Below are 21,171 nucleotides of genomic sequence, written 5' to 3' on the forward strand. Positions count from 1 at the left end.
AAAACAATGTGGTCAATTTCTTTCTGATCACTAACCATATTTCCCCAGAGAGGTAATTCACTAATTTCCTGCTACTTAAGTACAAGACTCTTGATCAATCAAAAACATTTGCTCATAGCCAGCCTACATACTTGGTTTTAAACACAATTTGATATCTTTTAAATACTTTGAGGGTTTACTGTGACTTGACTTGAGTGCCAGATGGTCAAACTATTGCACATTTCAGACAATTCCATTTGATCTGTTAAGCTAGGCAAGTTAAAACAAGAAGAAATCTAGAATTTAAATGATGTTTATTAGTATTTGAACCCAGGTGTGTTCAGCCTGGTGTGTAGCCAGTGTTTTAGTAAAGGTTATAATGGGTTATCTGTGCTAATCCCATAGCCAGCTGACATGATTGATGTTCTGGGGACAGTGTTGCTGGTATGCTGCAACTCGTCAAGCCAGACTTGTCCCTTCTCTTGTTACAGTTGGCTGGACAGTAGCATCACATACACACACACCCACACAAACTCTCTCACACACACACACACACAAACTCTCTCTCTCTCACACACACACACACACACACACACACACACACAAACAAACAAACACACGAACACTAGGTTACTACACACACCAACTTTGAAAATTGATTTAACCTTTCTCAATTTACAACAAGATGCAAAGCTAAGCATGGAACTATAAATATATCTCAGCATGCCTTCCATCTGACTATAAAATGTATGCTTCTTCACATTCCCACACTGTCCGACACGACTTCTCACGTTTCTCAGGATCAAATCTTGAATTCCAAGCGCAATATATAAACTCTACACCATAACACTTAAAAACTGAAAAACTACACCCGCATGTCACATCTCTTAGTTTCACATTGTTTACTGTTACTTTACATAGAGGTTGTTGTAGTTGTTGATATTACTCCAGTAGTTGTTGATTAAGTAGTTTTTAATGTTGCTGTAGTAGTTGTAGATGTTATTGTAGTTGTTACTGATGTTAATGTAATAGTTGTAGATGATATTCAATTTACTGTATCAGTTGTTGATGTTACGGTAGCAGTTGATAATGTAATATGTAATTGTTGACATTACTCTAGTCAATGATGTTACAGTCATTTTTGTTGTTCATGTTACAAAAGTTAATTTAACACAAAAATGTGTATTGTTGCTTTTCACTGTTGTAATTTGGCTTTGTGCAACCACAGAGGAATCACAGTTAATCCATACAAGTCTCTCATTGCATGTCATTATGTCATCCCTTAGTCTTTTTGCTAGATGCACCATTTCTTTTTTACTGTGTACAGCAAAGTCATGTGAACCAAGAGATATTAGCCATTACATTAAATGTATTACCTGATTGCGTTATTTGCTGTCTTTTTGCGGAGGTGGGGTGCCCGAATGAAACAGACGACACTAAGACATCTGTCAATATCTAAATGATTGTGACACAAACGCCTGGCATACAGCTGAAGTGGGAAGTTTACATACACTTTAGCCAAATCACTCAGCTATTCACAATTCCTGACATTTAATCCTAGTAAAACATTCTCTGTCTTAAGTCAGTTAGGATCACCACTTTATATTAAGAATGTGAAATGCCAGAATAATAGTAGAGAGAATGACTGATTCCAGCTTTTATGTCTTTCATCACATTCCCAGTGGGTCAGAAGTTTACATTCACTCAATTAGTATTTGGTAGCATTGTCTTTACATTGATTAATTTGGGTCAAACATTCCTGGTAGCCTTCCACAAGCTTCCTGCAAGAAGCTGGGTAAATTTTGGCCCACTCCTCCTGACATAACTGGTGTAACTGAGTCAGGTTTCTAGGCCTCCTGGCTTGCACACACTTTTTCAGTTCTGCCCACAAATGTTCTATAGGACTGTGGTAACTTCCTGATTGATGCCTTGAGATGTTGCTTCAATATATTCAAGCTTCCTTCAAGATGATGGTGCTTCATGGTTGGGATGGTGTTGTTCGGCTTGCAAGCCTCCCCATTTTTCCTCCAAACATTACATTACAGCTAAACAGTTCAAATATTTGATTCATCAGACCAGAGGACATTTCTCCAAAAAGTATGATCTTTGTCCCCATGTGCAATTGCAACCTGTAGTCTGGCTTTTCTATTGCAGTGTTGGAGCAGTGGCTTCTTCATTGCTGAGCAGCCTTTCAGGTTATTTTAATATATAACTCATTTTACTGTGGCTATAGATACATTTGTAGGTGTTTCCTCCAGCATCTTCAAAAGGTCCTTTGCTGTTGTTCTGGGATTGATTTGCACTTTTCAGACACCAAAGTAGGTTAATCTCTAGGAGACAGAACACGTCTCGTTCTTGAGTGTTATGATGGCCCGTGGTATTTATACTTGCGTACTATTGTTGGTACAGATAAAAGAGGTACCTCCAGGCATTTGGAAATTGCTCCCAAGGATGAACCTGATTTCTTTTGATTTCCCATGATGTCAAGCAAAGTGGCACTGAGTCTGAAGGTAAGCCTTGAAATACATCCACAGGTACACCTCAAATTGACTCAAATTATGTCAATTAGCCTATCAGAAGCTTCTAAAGCCATGACATAATTTTCAGGAATTTTCCGAGCTGTTAAACAGCACAGTCAACTTAATGTATATAAACTTCTGACCCACTGGAATTGTAATATAGTGAATTATAAGTGAAATAATCTGTCTGTAAACAATTGTTGGATAAATTATTTGTGTCTTGCACAAAGTAGATATCTTAAACGACTTGCCAAAACTATAGTTTGTTAACATGAAATCTGTGGAGTGGTTGAAAAACTAGTTTTAATGACAACCTACGTGTTTGTAAAATTCCGACTTTAAATGCACATGAATCGCAAAGGGAACCGCCATTTACTGCTCAGACACACCGTGACTTGGTCATCATTGGCGGTTGTCTTGTCACATAGGCTATTGCCGTGACCAAATGGCTGGTGCTACAAACTCAGAATTAACTCTGTTCGAATTAGGAGACTCTCTAGAACACGTGGATGTGTTCAGTTTTGCCGTAAGATGCTCTCCACCAAAAGCTAAGCGAAGGAGTCAGTGGAAAATCACTCTCATCGGGGGCACTTACAAATAAATTGGAGCTAAAACATAACAAAAACAATATAATAACTTAAAAAAGAATACTTTCCCCCCATGTTTAGGAACCAAGACTGGCAAAGAAAAGAATAAAATGAAATAGTTTTGTCCACATTTTATGGAAACTTGGTACATTATGTAGAATCTGCATGTATGCACTACAGCAAAATACAAAATGATATATGCAAAATTCATATGTCAACTTAGCACTCTGCCAAAGATCGAATTTCGTGTGTTGGACCTGATTAATAACTGCTGGGAACTATAAGCAACTGTTCCACCCCAGAGGCCATGAGAGGATTCATATATAACTGTTCTTTATTCTAGAGCTCCGGGACAACTGCCCACAGTCACAACATGAGCCCCAAATGTCACCCTATTCCCTACGTGTATAGTGCACCAATTTTGTCCAGAGCCCAAAATTAATGCACTAGATACGGAATAGGGTGCCACTTGGGACACAATCCAGACAGGCAAGGTTAGGGAGAACAGGGTAGAGGACAGCCTGCATGTGGCCGTGGGTCTCCCTCTTGACTAATAGGACACAGTGAATTACCCATGAGTCCGTGGGCCAGATGTAATTAAGATAAAACAGGCAAACTATAACTGCCAACAAACGCAATATCCATTTCAAATTTCAGGTGGCATTGTTATTACCACTGAGATGGATTTATTAGGTTATACACCCCCAATTGCAAGCCATTCCCAAGTGCCTGGTCCAAAATAAGATAGGGTACAGGGAATCATTTAGGAGGCACACATATTTTCAGACTAAAGACAGAAAGGGAAATGGAAAAAACGTGTCAACAATAAATAAAATGCCAGCGAGGCAAAAATAAATATGGCGTTAAATTATATAATTCTCTATCCCTGCAATGCTGGACACGATATCCGATCCAATGTAAGACATGCACTCAGTGCACTAAAAGAGTCATTTCATATGCTGAAGTATATTTTTCATGATCCTATAATATATTGTAAAAACTCATTTGAGAATCTTCATATCTAAAATAGAAAAAAAACGTTGACTTTTCACTTTAAATTCATAATTATGGTATTTCGCTTTTCTGCTCACATAATTGATATGGATGTGATAGATACAGTGGGGAGAATAAGTATTTGATACACTGGTGATTTTGCAGGTTTTACCACTAACAAAGCATGTAGAAGTCTGGAATTTTTATCATAGGTACTCTTCAACTGTGAGTGACGGAATCTTAAACAAAAATCCAGTAAATCACATTGTATGATTTTTAAGTAATTAATTTGCATTTTATTGCATGAAATAAGTATTAGATTAATCAGAAAAGCAGAACTTAATATTTGGTACAGAAACCCTTGTTTGCAATTACAGAGATCATACGTTTCCTGTAGTTCTTGACCAGGTTTGCACACACTGCAGCAGGGATTTTGGCCCACTCCTTCATACAGACCTTCTCCAGATCCTTCAGGTTTCGGGGCTGTTGCTGGGCAATACAGACTTTCAACTCCCTCCAAAGATGTTCTATTGGGTTCAGGTCTGGAGACTGGCTAGGCCACTCCAGGACCTTGAGATGCTTCTTACGGAGCCACTCCTTAGTTGCCCTGGCTGTGTGTTTCGGGTCGTTGTCATGCTGGAAGACCCAGCCACGACCCATCTTCAATGCTCTTACTGAGGGAAGGAGGTTGTTGACCAAGATCTCGCGATACATGGCCCCATCCATCCTCCCCTCAATACGGTGCAGTGTTCCTGTCCCCTTTCCAGAAAAGCATCCCCAAAGAATGATGTTTCCACCTCCATGCTTCACGGTTGGGATGGTGTTCTTGTCTCATCAGACCAAATGACCTTCTCCCATTCCTCCTCTGGATCATCCAGATGGTCATTGGCAAACTTCAGACGGGCCTGGACATGCGATGGCTTGAGCAGGGGGACCTGCAGGATTTTAATCAATGACGGCGTAGTGTGTTACTAATGGTTTTCTTTAAGACTGTGGTCCCAGCTCTCTTCAGGTCATTGACCAGGTCCTGCCGTGTAGTTCTGGGCTGATCCCTCACCTTCCTCATGATCATTAATGCCCCACGAGATGAGATCTTGCATGGAGCCCCAGACCGAGGGAGACTGACCGTCATGTTGAACTTCTTCCATTTTCGAATAATTGCACCAACAGTTGTTGCCTTCTCACCAAGCTGCTTGCCTATTGTCCTGTAGCCCATCCCAGCCTTGTGCAGGTCTACACTTTTATCACTGATGTCCTTACACAGCTCTCTGGTCTTGGCCATTGTGGAGAGGTTGGAGTCTTCTTGATTGAGTGTGTGTACATGTCTTTTATACAGGTAACGAGTTCAAACAGGTGCAGTTAATACAGGTAATGAGTGGAGAACAGGAAGGCTTCTTAAAGAAAAACTTAAAGAGCCAGAATTCTTACTGGTTGGTAGGTGATCAAATATTTATGTCATGCAATCAAATGCAAATTATTTATAAAAAAATCATAGAATGGGATTTTCTCTTAAGTAAACTTTCTCTTAAGAGCCATAAGATGCAGTATATATGACATGTGGGAAGTGTCATAAAAACATTAAATATTTCCTGCCAGCAGGATAAAATTGCAGAGCTTTATTTAGTGTTTTGTGTACTTTATAATACTGCTCGGATTCAATCATACACATAATTAGATAATCTGATTAATTAGGTTTAAAGCCCCATGCAGTCTTTATAATTAAATGTTTTAATCACAACTGTATCTATAATAAATCCCTGTGTGTTAATTTCATGAAAATAACTACAAATATATAATTATTCTACATTTAGACTCCTATTGCCATTATCTGATTCTGTGTGCATGTTGATAGATATTCTTTTATATTTCCATATATTTGATTAGCAGATAGGATCGTCTAGACAGCATTTCTCCCGCTTACTCCTTCAAAGGAGTATGTAATAACGTTTTTTTTTTAAGAATAATCATGACGGAAACATCAGAACAGGCTACAATTACAATCATTATTTTTTCAAACACTTCTAAAACAAAAAGGGCAGTAGCAGTGTCGCACAGGACACATTTAAGAGGCAGTTTGGTACTGATTAAAAGAAAGCTGGAGCAAGATCCTGAAATGACATAAATAGAAGATTAAACTGAAGGGAGGAAAAACAACACATGCCCCAAGAGTCAACAGTAGCCTAATAAAGGCTAAACATCACTGTGTGACTATGTAACACTTTGTAATACAGTGTGAGTGCTCTGTATTCCAAATGGCATCCTATAATCTTTATAGTGCACTACAGTTTACCAGGATCTACAGCGCCAATATCCCAAGGTTATAGTACTTCTGTATGTACTTTACACAAATCTTTTAAATGTCTGTTCATCAGTAGGAAGTGTAAAATATGCACCAGTTTTACCTTTATCTATAATGTATATATCAGTCAGCAGAGAAGGGTTACACAACAGAGCATTATCCGGCTTTTCATTTCATGGTATTTGACTTTTATAATTAGCTCGATTACATTTGTAGATATATGTTTAGAAGCTGGAAATGAACAAAATATATTTTCAAATGACTAAAGTTAAAATGATAACTGTAAAATCGGGATCAAAAGGTTTTACATAATAAAACTGCACCATTGATCTCTGTGTTCCATCTCCATACCTGGGGAAGACAGAGGCGCCCCAGACCCAGCCTCTTCTCAACAATTCACCCTCACAGGCTTCTTCCACACGTTAGTCAGGAAACAAAGCTAGTTCGCAAAACACAGAGGAATGTACTGCAGACTGTCTCTTTGTCTGCATGCTCTCAGCTTAATCTTGTTTAAGCAGGCCTTGCCTCTACACACTCGTGCTCTTCCTCTGTCTCTTCACATCTGTCTGCTATCGTACTCTAACTCGTCTCCTCTGTCTTTTCACAGTCCTTCTCTCCCTCCTGTCGCTGCCTCGGTCAACCTCCTTCATCTAGCTTACATTAACTTGTCTCTCCCTCAGCTTGCTCTCAACCTGACACTTCTTGTCCTTTGAATCTGATGGGGTTCAGTTGCCCATTGGGCAACAATCTTCTCATCTCAGTTTGGGCTCAGTGAATGCCCCATGACTGTGTGTATATGAGAGTGAGAGATGTTTTCCCTGCTGGGCTGGATGTGCTCATATTACCGGAGGGTTACAGTATTGGCATGTGTCATCATGGTGGCTATCTGAGCCTGTCGCCTGCTGTCGATTGGGGCGATCACCCGTGTCGGGGGAGGCACAGCTGCTTAATCCTTCTGCGATTTCCTGCAGCCTCTGGCCTGACTTGTAACACAATATTACAAAATGACAAGTCCCACCCACCACGACCTTTGAACTGCAACAGCACGAAGACTGCTTGGGGCCTGGAGGGGGGGGGGGGGGTGGAGGTTACAGTAACATCTCTCTGATCTGATGAGGATTTTGGCTGTAGTTCTACACTGTTGCAACTCTCAGATGGACAGGGTGTGGCTCTGTCCTGAAACCCAATCAGAAGAGATTATCACTGGTGACAATTGATGACGGACAGGGCCCCCCCCCCCCCCTCCCCCCCATAACACTCTCCAAATACAGACTTGGGATCAAGACGTCTTGGAGAAAATATCCCAACTTCTATAAACCAAGTTTAGTTGGCAGCCCTGACATGCCACAGTTAATCCTCTGGAACCTTCCCTACATATACAGGTAGTCTGCATGGGCATCGTGTGGAGCTAAACTGTAACAAACATACTGGCTTTATAACAGAATGACTGGACTGCCTGGGATGATTTTTGAGAGATAAAACTACGTATTATAAATAATATAACAGCCATCACAGCAACAAGAGCAAAAGATAATCATCATTAATTAACCAATGTACTTAAACATGCAATAGAACAAGTATTGAAAAAACTGTATACATTTTTAGAATAGACGAAAATCTAACCTGAAAATGAACCTGTAATGATAGTTGTGATTTTCAATGAATTCGAGTACACATACATTTGTCATTTTAGTTTCAAAAGCGGGTTCAACTTGATCTCACCCAGAGCAGAGTTTTTCTGCTTTCTTTTCAATGTACAATTGTAAAGCAACCAGCTGCAGTTGTGGATTGTAACATTTGGACATACTGCAAACATTACATTACCTACAGTACATTTCTTGTCTAAGGTCCATCGAACATAGAGAACAACGCTGATTAAGCGATTGGTAAAGTTGTTGTTTTTCCGTCCAACATTAATCTGCCCTTAGTTCAGGCTGACAAACCAAGCCATCACTTCCCATCTGCGGCCTCCAGCTCCCTCCTGCTGTCCTGCTGCCACACACTGCCAGTTGTCCTCCATTGAGAGGGAGCCCCACTCCCTCCTCTTCACACCCCCTGCCAAACCCATTTCCCAGTAAACCCCAAAACAATCACAGGCTGAGCTGACGTTACCCACCTATAATGTAGAGGACCAAGGGCTCCAACTGGACAGTGAGGAACGAAGACATCCTGTCCTGATCATTCTTCATCCACCCATAGTAAATGTCCACATAAGGCAGGGAGCAGTCTCACTCATCTACAGTGTTAAGGGGACAGGGCACACATTATTTCCTGAACTGTCTCCATTCACCCTCCATTAAAACTGTGATGGCTCTATGTCAACCTGATATGGGTGGTCCCTATATCCTACCATGCTCGCGTGCCATGAATCCTAATGAACTACAGGGGGATGCCAGGCTGGGAGGCTGGGTCCAGCATCTGACCCGTAACAGAAAGATGTCTAGAACGAATCCTACGCTGGTAATGTGAAAAATCTATCATTCTGTCCTTGAACAACACAGTATCCCAAACTGTTAACGTAATTAATTAATCCATCCATCCTTCCTTCCAAGCTTGACAAAGACCTTCAGTCCAGTCATATTAGGTCAACCGCAGCAGAAAATCTGTTTACAGTCAGAATCATGTGTACTGTAGTCAGCAGTCTGGGCATGAAGAAATAAAGAAACAATTTATGTGTGGAAACAAACGAGTACAATACTGCTGGACAAATTAATTAAGGTTTCTTTTCAATACTCCATAAAACAGAAAAAAAAGAACATTGCGGAATTCTTTTTATTTTCTGTTCAATATTTATGTAAAGTATATCCTTTAATGGTTTTCTTCTACTATACTACAACAAATTATGTCAAATTTGGAGGTAAAATATGTCAAATTTGGAGGTAAAATATTGATATATTTATGTGAGCAGCGTTTATTTGCTCAAAAACAATGAAGTTAACAAAAAGCAACATTAATTTGATGAAATGTATCAAAAACCTTTTGTGCTTTTAAAACAAGTTAGTATTTTGTATTTTGGAAGACAAATAATCCCATGGTAAATTCTACCAAGCTTTTTGCAGAATTTGCCATAACTCTTCTTTGGCTGTCATTTCTTAATTTCCCTGTCCAATGATCCCACACAGCTTCAACTGTTAGTGCTCTGAAGGGGGAAATCTGAGTTCCCGCTTTTTACCTTTGCAATAAGTTGCTGTTTGCTAGTCAAAGTCAAAGACGGACCTTTCAGGACCTTGAACGCAGCCTAGCTGCTATGGTTGAACACAGCTCAGTTGGCAGTCTTTAAGGAAGAACACCTGCCCCTAATCAGGCCTTGTCAGAGGGTGCATGCAAGTCAGAAAGAGCACCAGGAAAGCAGCTCGGGGCAGCAGAAAGTAGAAGAGAGAGAGAGGGGAGAAGTGTGGGGATGTTGTACGGTGCCCTGCAGGTTTTTACAGTTCTTCTGGCACTGTCTCTCTCCGTTACAATACTACTCACCTATTTCCTTAGTTGAGGAACAGAACAACCCACAGAAGAAAGTAAAATGCCTGAAATTCTGAAAAAAACTGAAGAAATAACTTGTGTGCACTCTCCGTTGTATCAGAAAATACAATTATTTTCTCTGCAGTGAAGTAAAAGTCTTCAACTTAATATAGTGAGTTTATACGGCTTGACTGAAGAAAGGCTACAATAAATGTGTTCTAATCCACGTAATTAAAACAGTAGTAAGGATAGTGTTGGTCACTTGTATACAGTATTTCCTACTATAGAGATGGGCTCTTGATCAGTATGCATTGACCTATTTTCAGAATGCACAAAGCATAATCCACATCTTTATAGACTTATGTTAATGTATGTGCTTCACCCCTTTCCCCAATCACTGTGCCTAATGTGGTTACTGGTATTTGAATACTGGGTTGTTTCTACTTCTCATAAGTAACTGAAGCACATGGAGAGTTGTTTTCCATTTTTTTCTGCCTTGAGATTTGAGTGCTTCTTTTGTGTTGGTTTAGAAATTAATTGACACGGTTGTGATTACCTACAATGCATTAAAAAAACTGTAATGAATGTGTGATAAACACTTCTCAAAGTAGCCCAGAAAATTGTTCACTAATGTAAAATGCTTGGCTAAAATGTTGGCAAAAGCATCAATGATCTAAACCAGGAAAAGCACTCAGATAACCTTGTGAAACACAGACATGTTCCTCTAACATCTCCAGATGATTCAATAAAAGAAAATCACCGGATCATATATGAAAGGCTTTATTTTAAAGGTAGATTAATGGCCCGTACTGTATTCTGGTGATATCGTAATAGGCTGTGAGTTGGTCTGAGCTGTTCACAATGTAGACACTCACAAACTCTCACAAAGATAAGATATAACATTAGAGTCAACTTAGATTATTTACAGTAATTATTCTCGTACCACTGACAACAATCCTTGTCAACATAGGTGTCAATACATGTCCTGCCTCATTGTGTTATTGTGCAAAGGGATCAATTACTTCCTGAGTTTTTTACTTAAAAAAAACAAAAGCCTTTCCTCTTCTGGGTCAGGTCTGTTGATGGTACTTCTGGAGTACTTTGTGTTATTCTGCATTTGGCTGAGAGACTGTGTCCTGGTTTGGGAGCATAAGGACAAATGTATCACTGTTATACAAACCCTGAATGTGTTGTAGTAACATGTTGAGACTGTTGAAAACAGACCCTTATTCGCTGTCAGGAATGCCCTGTCATATGCTGTCCTTACACACAAATATAGCAACTGAAAAAAGCCACAGCCAGCAATATGCATTGGGTCTCAGTAGACGATATCTAAGTAATTTGCTGTCAGAAAACCCCAGGAAGACTATTATGCACCAAGACCTAGAACAGCAATCAAAACTCATACATGTTTAATCTGGAGTAGACACAGTGTAAATACCTCATTCACTCCCTTTCGCCTTGTTTCTGTAAACCGAGGTGTGTGTGTGGGTGTGTGTGTGGATGTGTGTGCATTAAGGCATGTGTACGTTCTTTAAAAAAGCAGAACAATGTCAGACAATGTCCATCAAAGGGAATATCAGTCCATAGTGTCTCTGAGAAGCCAGTGAGTAGCCATCCTGGTTCACTGAACTAAATTAGAGACCAAGCTCCCTGACAACACTATTGTTTTGGATGGAGACTTTATCAAAGGGAATATCAGTCCATAGTGTCTCTGAGAAGCCAGTGAGTAGCCATCCTGGTTCACTGAACTACACTAGAGACCAAGCTCCCTGACAACACTATTGTTTTGGATGGAGACTTTATCAAAGGGAATATCAGTCCATAGTGTCTCTGAGAAGCCAGTGAGTAGCCATCCTGGTTCACTGAACTACACTAGAGACCAAGCTCCCTGACAACACTATTGTTTTATCAAAGCGAATTTAAGGAATGTACTTTCCAACACGTCTTCTTTGGGACAGACACCCCAATCACCACTACACCCCCTTTTCCAAACTGCTGCAGGTCCATTCTTTGTCTCCCTTTAATCATGTCAGGCCGCACCTACATTCCGCTATTACCTGCCGACAAGCAAAAACTGTTGGTCTCAGCAGTTGGAATCCACGCTACTGTTAATGTTTCCATCAGCTGACAGAACAGACTTTAATTTCTCCTTATTTTGCCGGTTAATAAGGTGACAGAGCACGTTTACAAGGAAACCTGGTTAACGGTCAGGAACCGAACAATAGATTCTAACTGCCATCCCAAAATCTGTCATCAGGTTTATCAAAACATTTATTGAGAATGTTGTCCCTTCTGTACATGGACCATTAAAACAAATACAAATCAGCAACTTGTGGGTAAATGGAAGCATTCATCCAAAACTGAATGTATGTACTATACAGAAAACAACTACAGCAAATTACATGGCTGAGAACAAACCAGTCAGTTATAACTTTTACAAAGCAAAGAGGCAAAAGGTCCAACCAAAGGCAAACGTAATGAGTTGGACAGGAGAAGAATGTGTCAGGGACTGTTAACTGATTGTAAAGGGAAAAGCAGCTGCATCACGGACTTCACGGAAAACACAAACTCTTCTGGATACTGGTCTGTGGCGAGAGAATTATAGCGTTCCAATATTTCCATAATCATTGTGATTGGACGATAGCTGTCAGGGTTATTCAATCAGGATCAAGTCCTCTCTTCTTCACAAGCTCATTAATGAAAGAATGTTTATATTTGAAGACTGACGAAAGGCCCGAAAGCTTGGCATGTGACAATGAGTATAGGGAGTGGAATGTAAGAAAAATACAGCCTATTGTCCTGGTGGCATAATGTTTACAATATTCCTAGTATTTGAAGAGTTCTGAGAGCTATAGAAACCATTTATCATTTGATTCCTTTTATTATTTGAAATAATAACAGGTCTTGAACACTCAACTGTTGTGGTTTTCCTTGGCAATATTGTATGAGCGTTAATCTGGAATACATTTTCCAAAAGCTGTTGTTAATGTTATTAATAATGATCTCATGGTGAAAACCTCCAGTGCTAATCCAGTCTAGCCTGTCCCCTGTACAGCTATTGGAGGTATTGGAGGTTTCAACAGCACAGAAGCACTTTTCCATATATCGGGTCCAAATGTATCTGACTATTTGTCTTCTCAATCAGTGTTACACATGGATGAGATTAGGGTCCAAACTGGTGTGTCGGAAAAGTTACCGTTCTGGCAGCAAGACCAACAGTTACACCTTTTTCCGTGGAACAGCACTTCGTCAGGGGGGTGTGAACTCCCACAGTAGCCACCTGGTTTTTGCTCAGTGTTTAATGATGGCATGATCGTTATAATGACAGGAATTGGAATCTCCCCCCAAAAAATCACACAAAGTGAATTTATTTTTTTATATTAAATGTTCTAACTGAATTAGATAAAAAATAAATGTTTGCCAAATCATGATTTTGTGTTTTTTTACATAATAACGTGTGGAAAAGAGCCACTATATCCATTGAAGGTATGGCACTCTCACTGTAACAACAATGGATTTGGGAGGCAAAGATCGCGGCACGCTTTCCTTTACGGCCAGTCTGCTTTTTTCCCCACACACTGCTATTCCAACTAGGAAATAATGTGGGTCAACATGTGTGAGGGCACGTTCACTAACCTGGTGACCTCAATCAGCTTTACCTGCTACAGTGTGTTACTAGAGGACTTTGATAGAACACAATGAGACCAAGAAATCTCTGCTGGCGATTGCTCCCCGCTCACTGGGCTATTCTGGCCCGTATGCAACATCCATAGGCTTCCCAGGTCACAGACCTTGGTTGTCTGCTTGGTGCTTTTTTTTTATGTACTTCTACATTCTGTTCCACACTCTTTGACAGCTGCAAATAGGCTGTAATGTAAGCTTTAAATAAAAATATATAATACAAACTAGACCAGTGGGCAAGTTCTTACATTTTATGTTTACCTGCAACAAGACACTGTAGATGTAGGTGTCCAAGCATCTTTTTAATTTTAAATACCGTAAGCAAGTGCAAAGATCCTACAACAAACTGCAGCGAAAGCAGGGTGACCTCCAGTGCAGCCGAGCTGCATTCCAATCTACTGTCTGTCATTCCTGTCAGTGAAAATTGAATTTATATCAACACTTATTCTTTTTAAATGACAGCAGTGGCCTCAGTATGAATCAATATCATTTCACTATTTCCCCTGCTTTGATAGTGTTGTCTGCCAGAGGTGACAACATCAATGAAGCTCTCCTGAACCAGGGAACAAATCAAAGTAAATCCACACTGTGTGTATGTTTCTGCCTGTGTGTGTGAGCGTGTGTTCAAATCCACAGGGAGTATAACTAGAAACCTGCACAGAGGTGGTGTATGATAAAAAGGAGAAAACTGAAATCCTCACACTATAAAGCTGCAGCCCAGAGGACCCTTGTCACATCACTTTTCCAAAGCCATCTGAGGACAGGATTTCATAGCTACAGGATTCAGCATCTTTTTCTACAAAAAGGAATGCAGAAGGAGTGTGCACGGATTAGAAATGTGATTCAAAGCCATTAAACGCTGTAAAATAAAGTCAAATGAACAGAGAGTTTCATATCTGATCTTTTATCAGCGGTAGATTGGTGTATTTCACCTTGAAAGACGCATTTATTCGCCACCTAGAGACAGCATTACGGCCAAGCGAGAGGACACGGCATGCTGTAAAGTTACCAGGCACAGGGATGGGAGATTGCTGACATGTTGATATGATTGAAGGCAAACTAAATATCCACTGGAGAGCAGTACGAGAGGCTGGAGCTGCCAATCTAAAACTGTGTGACACACGGCAGTGGCTCCCTATTCTCCAAATGGCCCAATTCAGAAATAGTGCACTGTGTGGTACTGGGATTCATTCTCAACGTAACATACACCTCTACTGGGGGGTCTGTATCAATGTCACAGGGTAGTTAACAATAGAAAGGCCTTGTTGGACTCAAATCTTCTCACAGCATAACACATCTATTAAAATGTTCTTTTGGGGAAGAAAAATCATTGGGTTGTGACTAAAATTACAGAGTTATTTGGTAATGGAATCTACTGTTTCTAAAACTATATACATCCAAAAGTATTACCAGATTGTGGCACTGACGAGGATTTGACAAAAACCCTTTTCGACATCCCGGATAAGACATCCTCTTAACTTAAAAACATTACCAGATTGTGGCACTGACGAGGATTTGACAAAAACCCTTTTCGACATCCCGGATAAGACATCCTCTTAACTTAAAAACAACTGCGTTCAATGGTGTTATTTAGGAAAAGCCAAGGAGGGAGGCTGGCAGGACTAAAATGACTCCCTTGGCCGTATTTACCGCCCTGTGCCAGGCTGCATCGGGACAACAATCTCACTGTCAACATCAGCCAGGCTACGGAGGTGATAGCGTACTTCGGGAAAGGGAGGGGCGTGAGCCTGTCCACACTGACGGGCTGAAGTGGAACAGGCGTAGAGCATCAAGTCCCTTTGTGTCCACGTCACCAGCAAACTACAGTAGCATGTTCCACACGGCCAGACAGTTGTGAAGACAGCATGTCAGCGCCTCTTTCCCCTTCGGAGGCTGAAAAGCTCTGGAGCTGCTCCATTAATAGCATCTGACAGAATGCATCACTACTTGGTATGGCAAAAACACATCCCTTGATTGCAGGTGCTTGTCCCTGCCCTCCAGGACCTCTAGATTTTACATTTTAGTAATTTACAAAACACTATCATCCAGAGCAACTTAAAGGAGCATTTAGCATTCACTGCCTTGCTCAAGGACAAAACACTGAATTGAGTCCCCCGCATGTTGTTTTGGTACAGACACTCCATGTGTAGGCATGTTATTTTTCTGTCATTGTCACCGGTATATATTCCTTGTGTTAATATTTCATATATTCACATGTTTAATTTATTCACAGTAACCATTTATGGTAAGATATTATTTCTCTGCTGGTTCACAAACGTTGATAACAAAGAATGTGACAATTAACTTTTGATTTTAATTGACTTAGTTCAAAACTCCAAAAGCATCATCACAAAAGACGAAATCACACACACACACGCACACACACAATATCTCCACCTACTCTGACCACACACACTGTTCCCCATCAACAACCTGCATAGAGAGAGAGCCATTATATGGAATTAGGTATAAGAAATAAATGGAGATCTTTTCCCATCACTGAGAGCGGTCCCAGTGCAGTAGCGCAGGAATGCCCTTGGTGTTCCAGTTCAGCGGGCAGGACTTCTCTCTGGGCCCTCATTACACAGTTTTATCTCAAAGGGACACCTTGACTGGCCCCGTGCTGCATCAGCCTCAGTAGCTGGGTCCCAAAAGCCACCGTATTCCACATGTACAGTAGTGTACTTCACAGGGACTAGGGTGCCTTTTGGGACTGGACCACTGACAGAAAGCTCCCATAACCTTCCAATGTGAGTGACGATGGCGAATGAGAGCGAGCATGTGGTCACATAACCTGGCGTGGTGCCTTAAGGCACAGAGCCGGGGGCAATGGTGTGGGACTGGTTAGTGTGTGTGTGTGTGTGTGTTTGTGTGTTTGCTTGCAAGAAATACTGTCCTCACTCATACACACCTTCAGGTCTTTAGTCTTAACAGAGAAAGGGACTAAAATGCTACAGCTAAACAGCAATTTCCGGAAATAAATCCACAAGACCTGAATATTTTGCATACAACACACACAGAACGTAACACTAGCCTACATTGAAAGTATTATTCCATTCAACTATTCAGAGTGTATAATGAGCAGCATAAACATGGCCTCCGCCACCAATGCATTCCTTATGATAAGAGAAGCGATGGTTTGCTCTGAAGATGGGAATCCAAATCCCAACAGTGAATTAACTCAATCATTCCACCCCTGGGTGTCTCCAGTCGTTAAAGTCGTTGAAAACAAACTCAGATTTCTGGCAATGGCACAGATCCAAAAATGTTACCCCTCAATACCAACCCAAGCCCCCTTCTTCCATGGCCATTGGCTTCCTGTCCAGAAGAGCGTATAAGTGTTTAGCTCCAGAGGGCATCATTGGTGTGTGTGTGTGTGTGTGTGTGTGAGTGTGTTGGGGGGGGGGTGAGGGGGGGTAGAGACATTGAGAACTCGGTGCGCATCACATTTCTCAGCCCCTAACACATAGCGGTCTGCTGTGCCCCCCACCGTCACACACACGCACACACACACACGCACACACACACACGCACACACACACGCACGCACACACACACACACGCACACACACACGCACACACACACACACGCACACACACGCACACACACGCACACACACACGCACACACACACACACACACACGCACACACACACGCACACACACACGCGCACACACACACACACGCACACACGCACACACGCACACACGCACACACGCACACACGCACACACACACATGCATACACACACTCCCTAACGGCGGGTTTAATCTACGACGCCTGCAGTCACAGACAGGTTGGATCCCTCCTCGCTCTTCATTAAGCCAGCTGTTTCATTTCAGCCATTCAGCAGACGCTCCTATTTACATTCAATCCCAATAAGACTATTTATACTTTTCTGAGGCAAAATCCGGGGGACAGGGGTGAAGTGTCACGTTTACGTATGGAAGAGGTTGCCTGTCATCGCGGAGACAGGCCATCACAAGCCAGAACCTTCAACGCAGTAATGTCAAATCTCCTCCATGTCCCTGCCAGGCTAAACTGTAAGGCATCGTTAATCTAATGATTCAAAAGAGCACAGTAGGATAGGAATGGATGCAACGTTAAATCCTCGTTAGTCTTCTACAGCAACTTTTTATAAAAATAAAAATAAAAAAGCATAAACGTGGACTCGGTCTTGGTAAATCTTCGGGTTCAACATTCTGTTGAAGATCGACACATCATTCCAGGTTGGATTATGTTTTTCAACGACAACACATGAACTAGAATCAAATGAGGTGGTTTGGAGATGGTAACAGGACAGCAGGAGAAAAAAAAGTACAACAAAAGCATCGACAAAATCTAAAACACTAACATTGCAGAACTCCACAGGTACTGTGCTGTAAAATCACATACCTCTGCTGAGGAAGCTGGTCCACATTTTCACTAGCTTCTCTTTGTTGCCAGATTTCTTTGATGGAGAGAATTAAAAGGAAAGGGCAGGGAGGGAGAATCCCGGAGAGATGAGCGTATGAGACGCAGCCTGGAGCTCTGCGGGAGCAGGGTACTACTGCAGGTTGTCTCAGTGTCTGCCTCTTATCCTCTATGTGACAATAGACTTGCAGCACCTTCACAGGAATGGAAAGCTCTGACACTTCGGCAGCATTCAAGCTAGAGCAGCAGACAGGCGGACGCAAGCAGCAGGAGAAAAAGGAGGAGGAGGAGGAGAAAGAAAATCTGGCGAGCACGAGAGGGTGATTTCTCCTGCAGTTGTTGATGTGCAATGAAGCAGCCACAGGGTTGGAGGAACTGAGATAAAACAAGGGTGAACAAATCCTCTAGTACCTCTTGTTTTGACTCATTTTCATTGAATAGTTTGTTCTCTCACTCTCTCTGGATAGCTTTCTCTTGTTGATTTTCACTTTCCTCACACTCTCTCTCTCTCTCTATTCCTCATTCTTATCTTTCTCGCCCACAGACCAGTTAAACCAAACCAGCCGAAAGTATTTTGATAAATGGCTCAGTGGATTTTCCTCCCGGCACGGTGAATTGGAATTTACACACAACACAGCACTGTCACATCGGCCGCCAGCCGCTGAGAATAATGCTTTCCATTTCAGCTGTAAACAGGTGAGACCAGGCTAAATGGATGAGCCGCACAAAATGAAATTGCACACAAAGGAAACACAGACTGAAACCAAAATAGAGGATCCTTGTTACTAGTTATGCTTGAAGCTGTAGTGAATCACTGACAGGCTGGATGGAGCTACTGGCTGTCTGCCGAAAGGGGTGAGAAAACGAACAGAGAAGTGGCTTAGAAAGTGACACATGACAAAGAGATATACTGCAGCTGATCACCGCATCATGACTGTGTGTGTATGTATGGTGGTGTCTCATCTTGGAAGTGGGCTGCCCATTCGACCGCCACATGGAGTGGACCTTTGCTGACAAGGTCCTAAAATACCATCCCCTTGTTTCACGCCTGAACAGCCCAGGGTTTCGCTGCACACTACACACAGTCCTGGTATTTGGTGGGCTCTGCCACGCTCACCGTCTGAGAGTGCGTGGCCTTCAGATTGCAGACTTGCCAAAAACAAGAGCAAGGCAACAAGGGAGTTAACCGTACTGCTCGATGTGAGAGGTCATTGGCAGCCGGGCCAAATGGAGGAGGAGGTGCAACTTGTATGTACCCAGAAGAGCCTAGATATCCATTAACTTTAAACTGAAGCCTTTTGACTGTACTGACTTATGGATTCCAATAAAGTACATACAATGAGTGTGTATGTGTGTGTGTGTGTGTGTGTGTGCGTGTGTGGATGTCAGGTTTTCCATTAGGAAAATGTGGCGCCAGATATTTGATCTTGCCCGGCAACATTTTAATTTACAGACATTGGAGAAATGTACTGTTCATCTTTATGCATTGTGTGCATAACTCATTACAACTAGGGGCGAGTTTTGCAGCCCTACTGTAGAAAGGTGGAGTGAGTCATTTAAATATTGCTGCCATTTTTAAACCTCTTGACCCCTTTAAATAGAATTACTTGAGGAAAGTCATGTGTATTTTTACTGTACTACTAGATTAAATAGCAGCATAAAATAACAGAAGACATCGTCGTTGTTTAATTTTCAGTCTTGTAAACGTTAGAGCCAGGATTCTACACAATGCACCAACGAATGTTGGTATGGCAGGTAATACACTTAGAATAGTGAATAAAAAAATAAGTTCTATTAACTGTCAAATAACACAGAAGATTGAACAGATAAGGGGTCCAAGTCACTGCCTCACAGTACATCCGCATCAGTGGAACAACTGTGAAGCTTTAAATGATCTTCTGTGTAGAATGGAACATTCCGGGGCTCGGGCTAACATTTTCATCTAGTGGAAAAGTCATTCAGTTCAAATTTGGTAAAAATAACATCTTATCAAGGCCTTAGCGATGGAGTCAACATTGGGGGGGGGGGGGGGGGGGGGGGGGGGGGGGGGGGGGGGGGGTAAAATTTAGCCAGGGGTCTGGGGTTCCCCAAGAAGAACATTCCAAAATGTTTTAAATATTTATTAGATTCTTAACCATCAATATTCACACAATCTGATATCACAGTGTTGGTATTGTTCCTAAAACATCATAATTAATGTTTCTCCAGGACCATCAACTGACCTGTAGTTAGTTGGTTACCCCAGTCCAAAGAAACAACATTCCCTTGCCCCCAACACTTTGACCTAACCCTAACCTCAGAAACACCTGTGCCTAAAGGAACCTTAGTGGTACCTGTGCCAACATTAATTATGATGTTGTTGGGAACAACACCAACATGGCAATATCAGATCAGTCAGCAATATTTGCTCCTTTTCTCACTCACCTCCATGTCAACTACTCTCCCTGCCCTGTTGGCATCCTCATACCCTCTCTCTCCCTCTCTTTCTTTATTCTAAACGGACCAGAGTGAATGTGAAAGAAATATCAGTCAACATGTTTCTAGCCATGATATTCAGGAATGGATTATTAACCATTTCTGATCTGAATGGCAATGATTATTATATAAATAAACATTGACTCTCCCCTTGTGCTACTGCATACTTCTATCATATGGCTGGTGCTTATTTTCTCACTGCTCTCAACTTTTCTTTTCTGAGGCTGCCCCAAAAAAAACATTCCACTTGTTCATGATGACACTCACTGTGAATGAAAGCTGACTAATAAAACTGCTTGCACTTTAATCAGACAAACACTAATAATGCTATTTATCATAAGCAAATACAACTATACAGTATACTATACGCATATGCAATCAATGAAAACGACTACTGTCTGCACAAATAACACATGTAGCTCAACATAAATGATTGACACTACTCAGACTTCACATGGGCTTTCTAACATTTCTAACAAAATCATTAACGTAAGACATTAACGTTAGTTGAATTGATTAGCACTCGCACTCCGGCCCATTTTCACCAATTATTTTTGTTTGCTATATGCAATTACTGACGCTTTTTGCTATTATTTATTTCCAAAATTACTGTTCCAGCGCAAAATGACGTGTTGATGTTAAAACTATCACAATCGATAGGAAGATATACATAACACTCATATTCCATTTCAGTTTTCCACTTTATAATACATTTGAAAGTAATAAGAGAGTATAGTGTTCGTTGTAGATCGTACCTAACACCTG

General features: G+C 41.3%; 1 protein-coding gene across 5 annotated transcripts in view; it reads right to left on the minus strand.

The window, feature by feature from the left end:
• znf385b (zinc finger protein 385B) overlaps positions 1-21,171 on the minus strand; it is a 107,814-nt gene that overhangs the window by 56,270 nt on the left and 30,373 nt on the right. The window contains exon 1 of one of the 5 annotated variants that reach the window (XM_010880111.4): positions 17,914-18,979. The exons of 3 other annotated variants lie outside the window; for them this stretch is intronic. In XM_010880111.4, the coding sequence (XP_010878413.1) occupies positions 17,914-17,938 (25 nt within the window). In that variant the 5' untranslated portion in view covers positions 17,939-18,979. Of the gene's footprint in view, positions 1-8,493; positions 8,610-17,913; positions 18,980-21,171 lie in introns of those variants that run through there. One more of the 5 variants, XM_034286981.1, reaches the window with a different exon arrangement.

Source organism: Esox lucius, chromosome 16, assembly GCF_011004845.1.
Source record: "Esox lucius isolate fEsoLuc1 chromosome 16, fEsoLuc1.pri, whole genome shotgun sequence".
Lineage (NCBI taxonomy): Eukaryota > Metazoa > Chordata > Actinopteri > Esociformes > Esocidae > Esox > Esox lucius.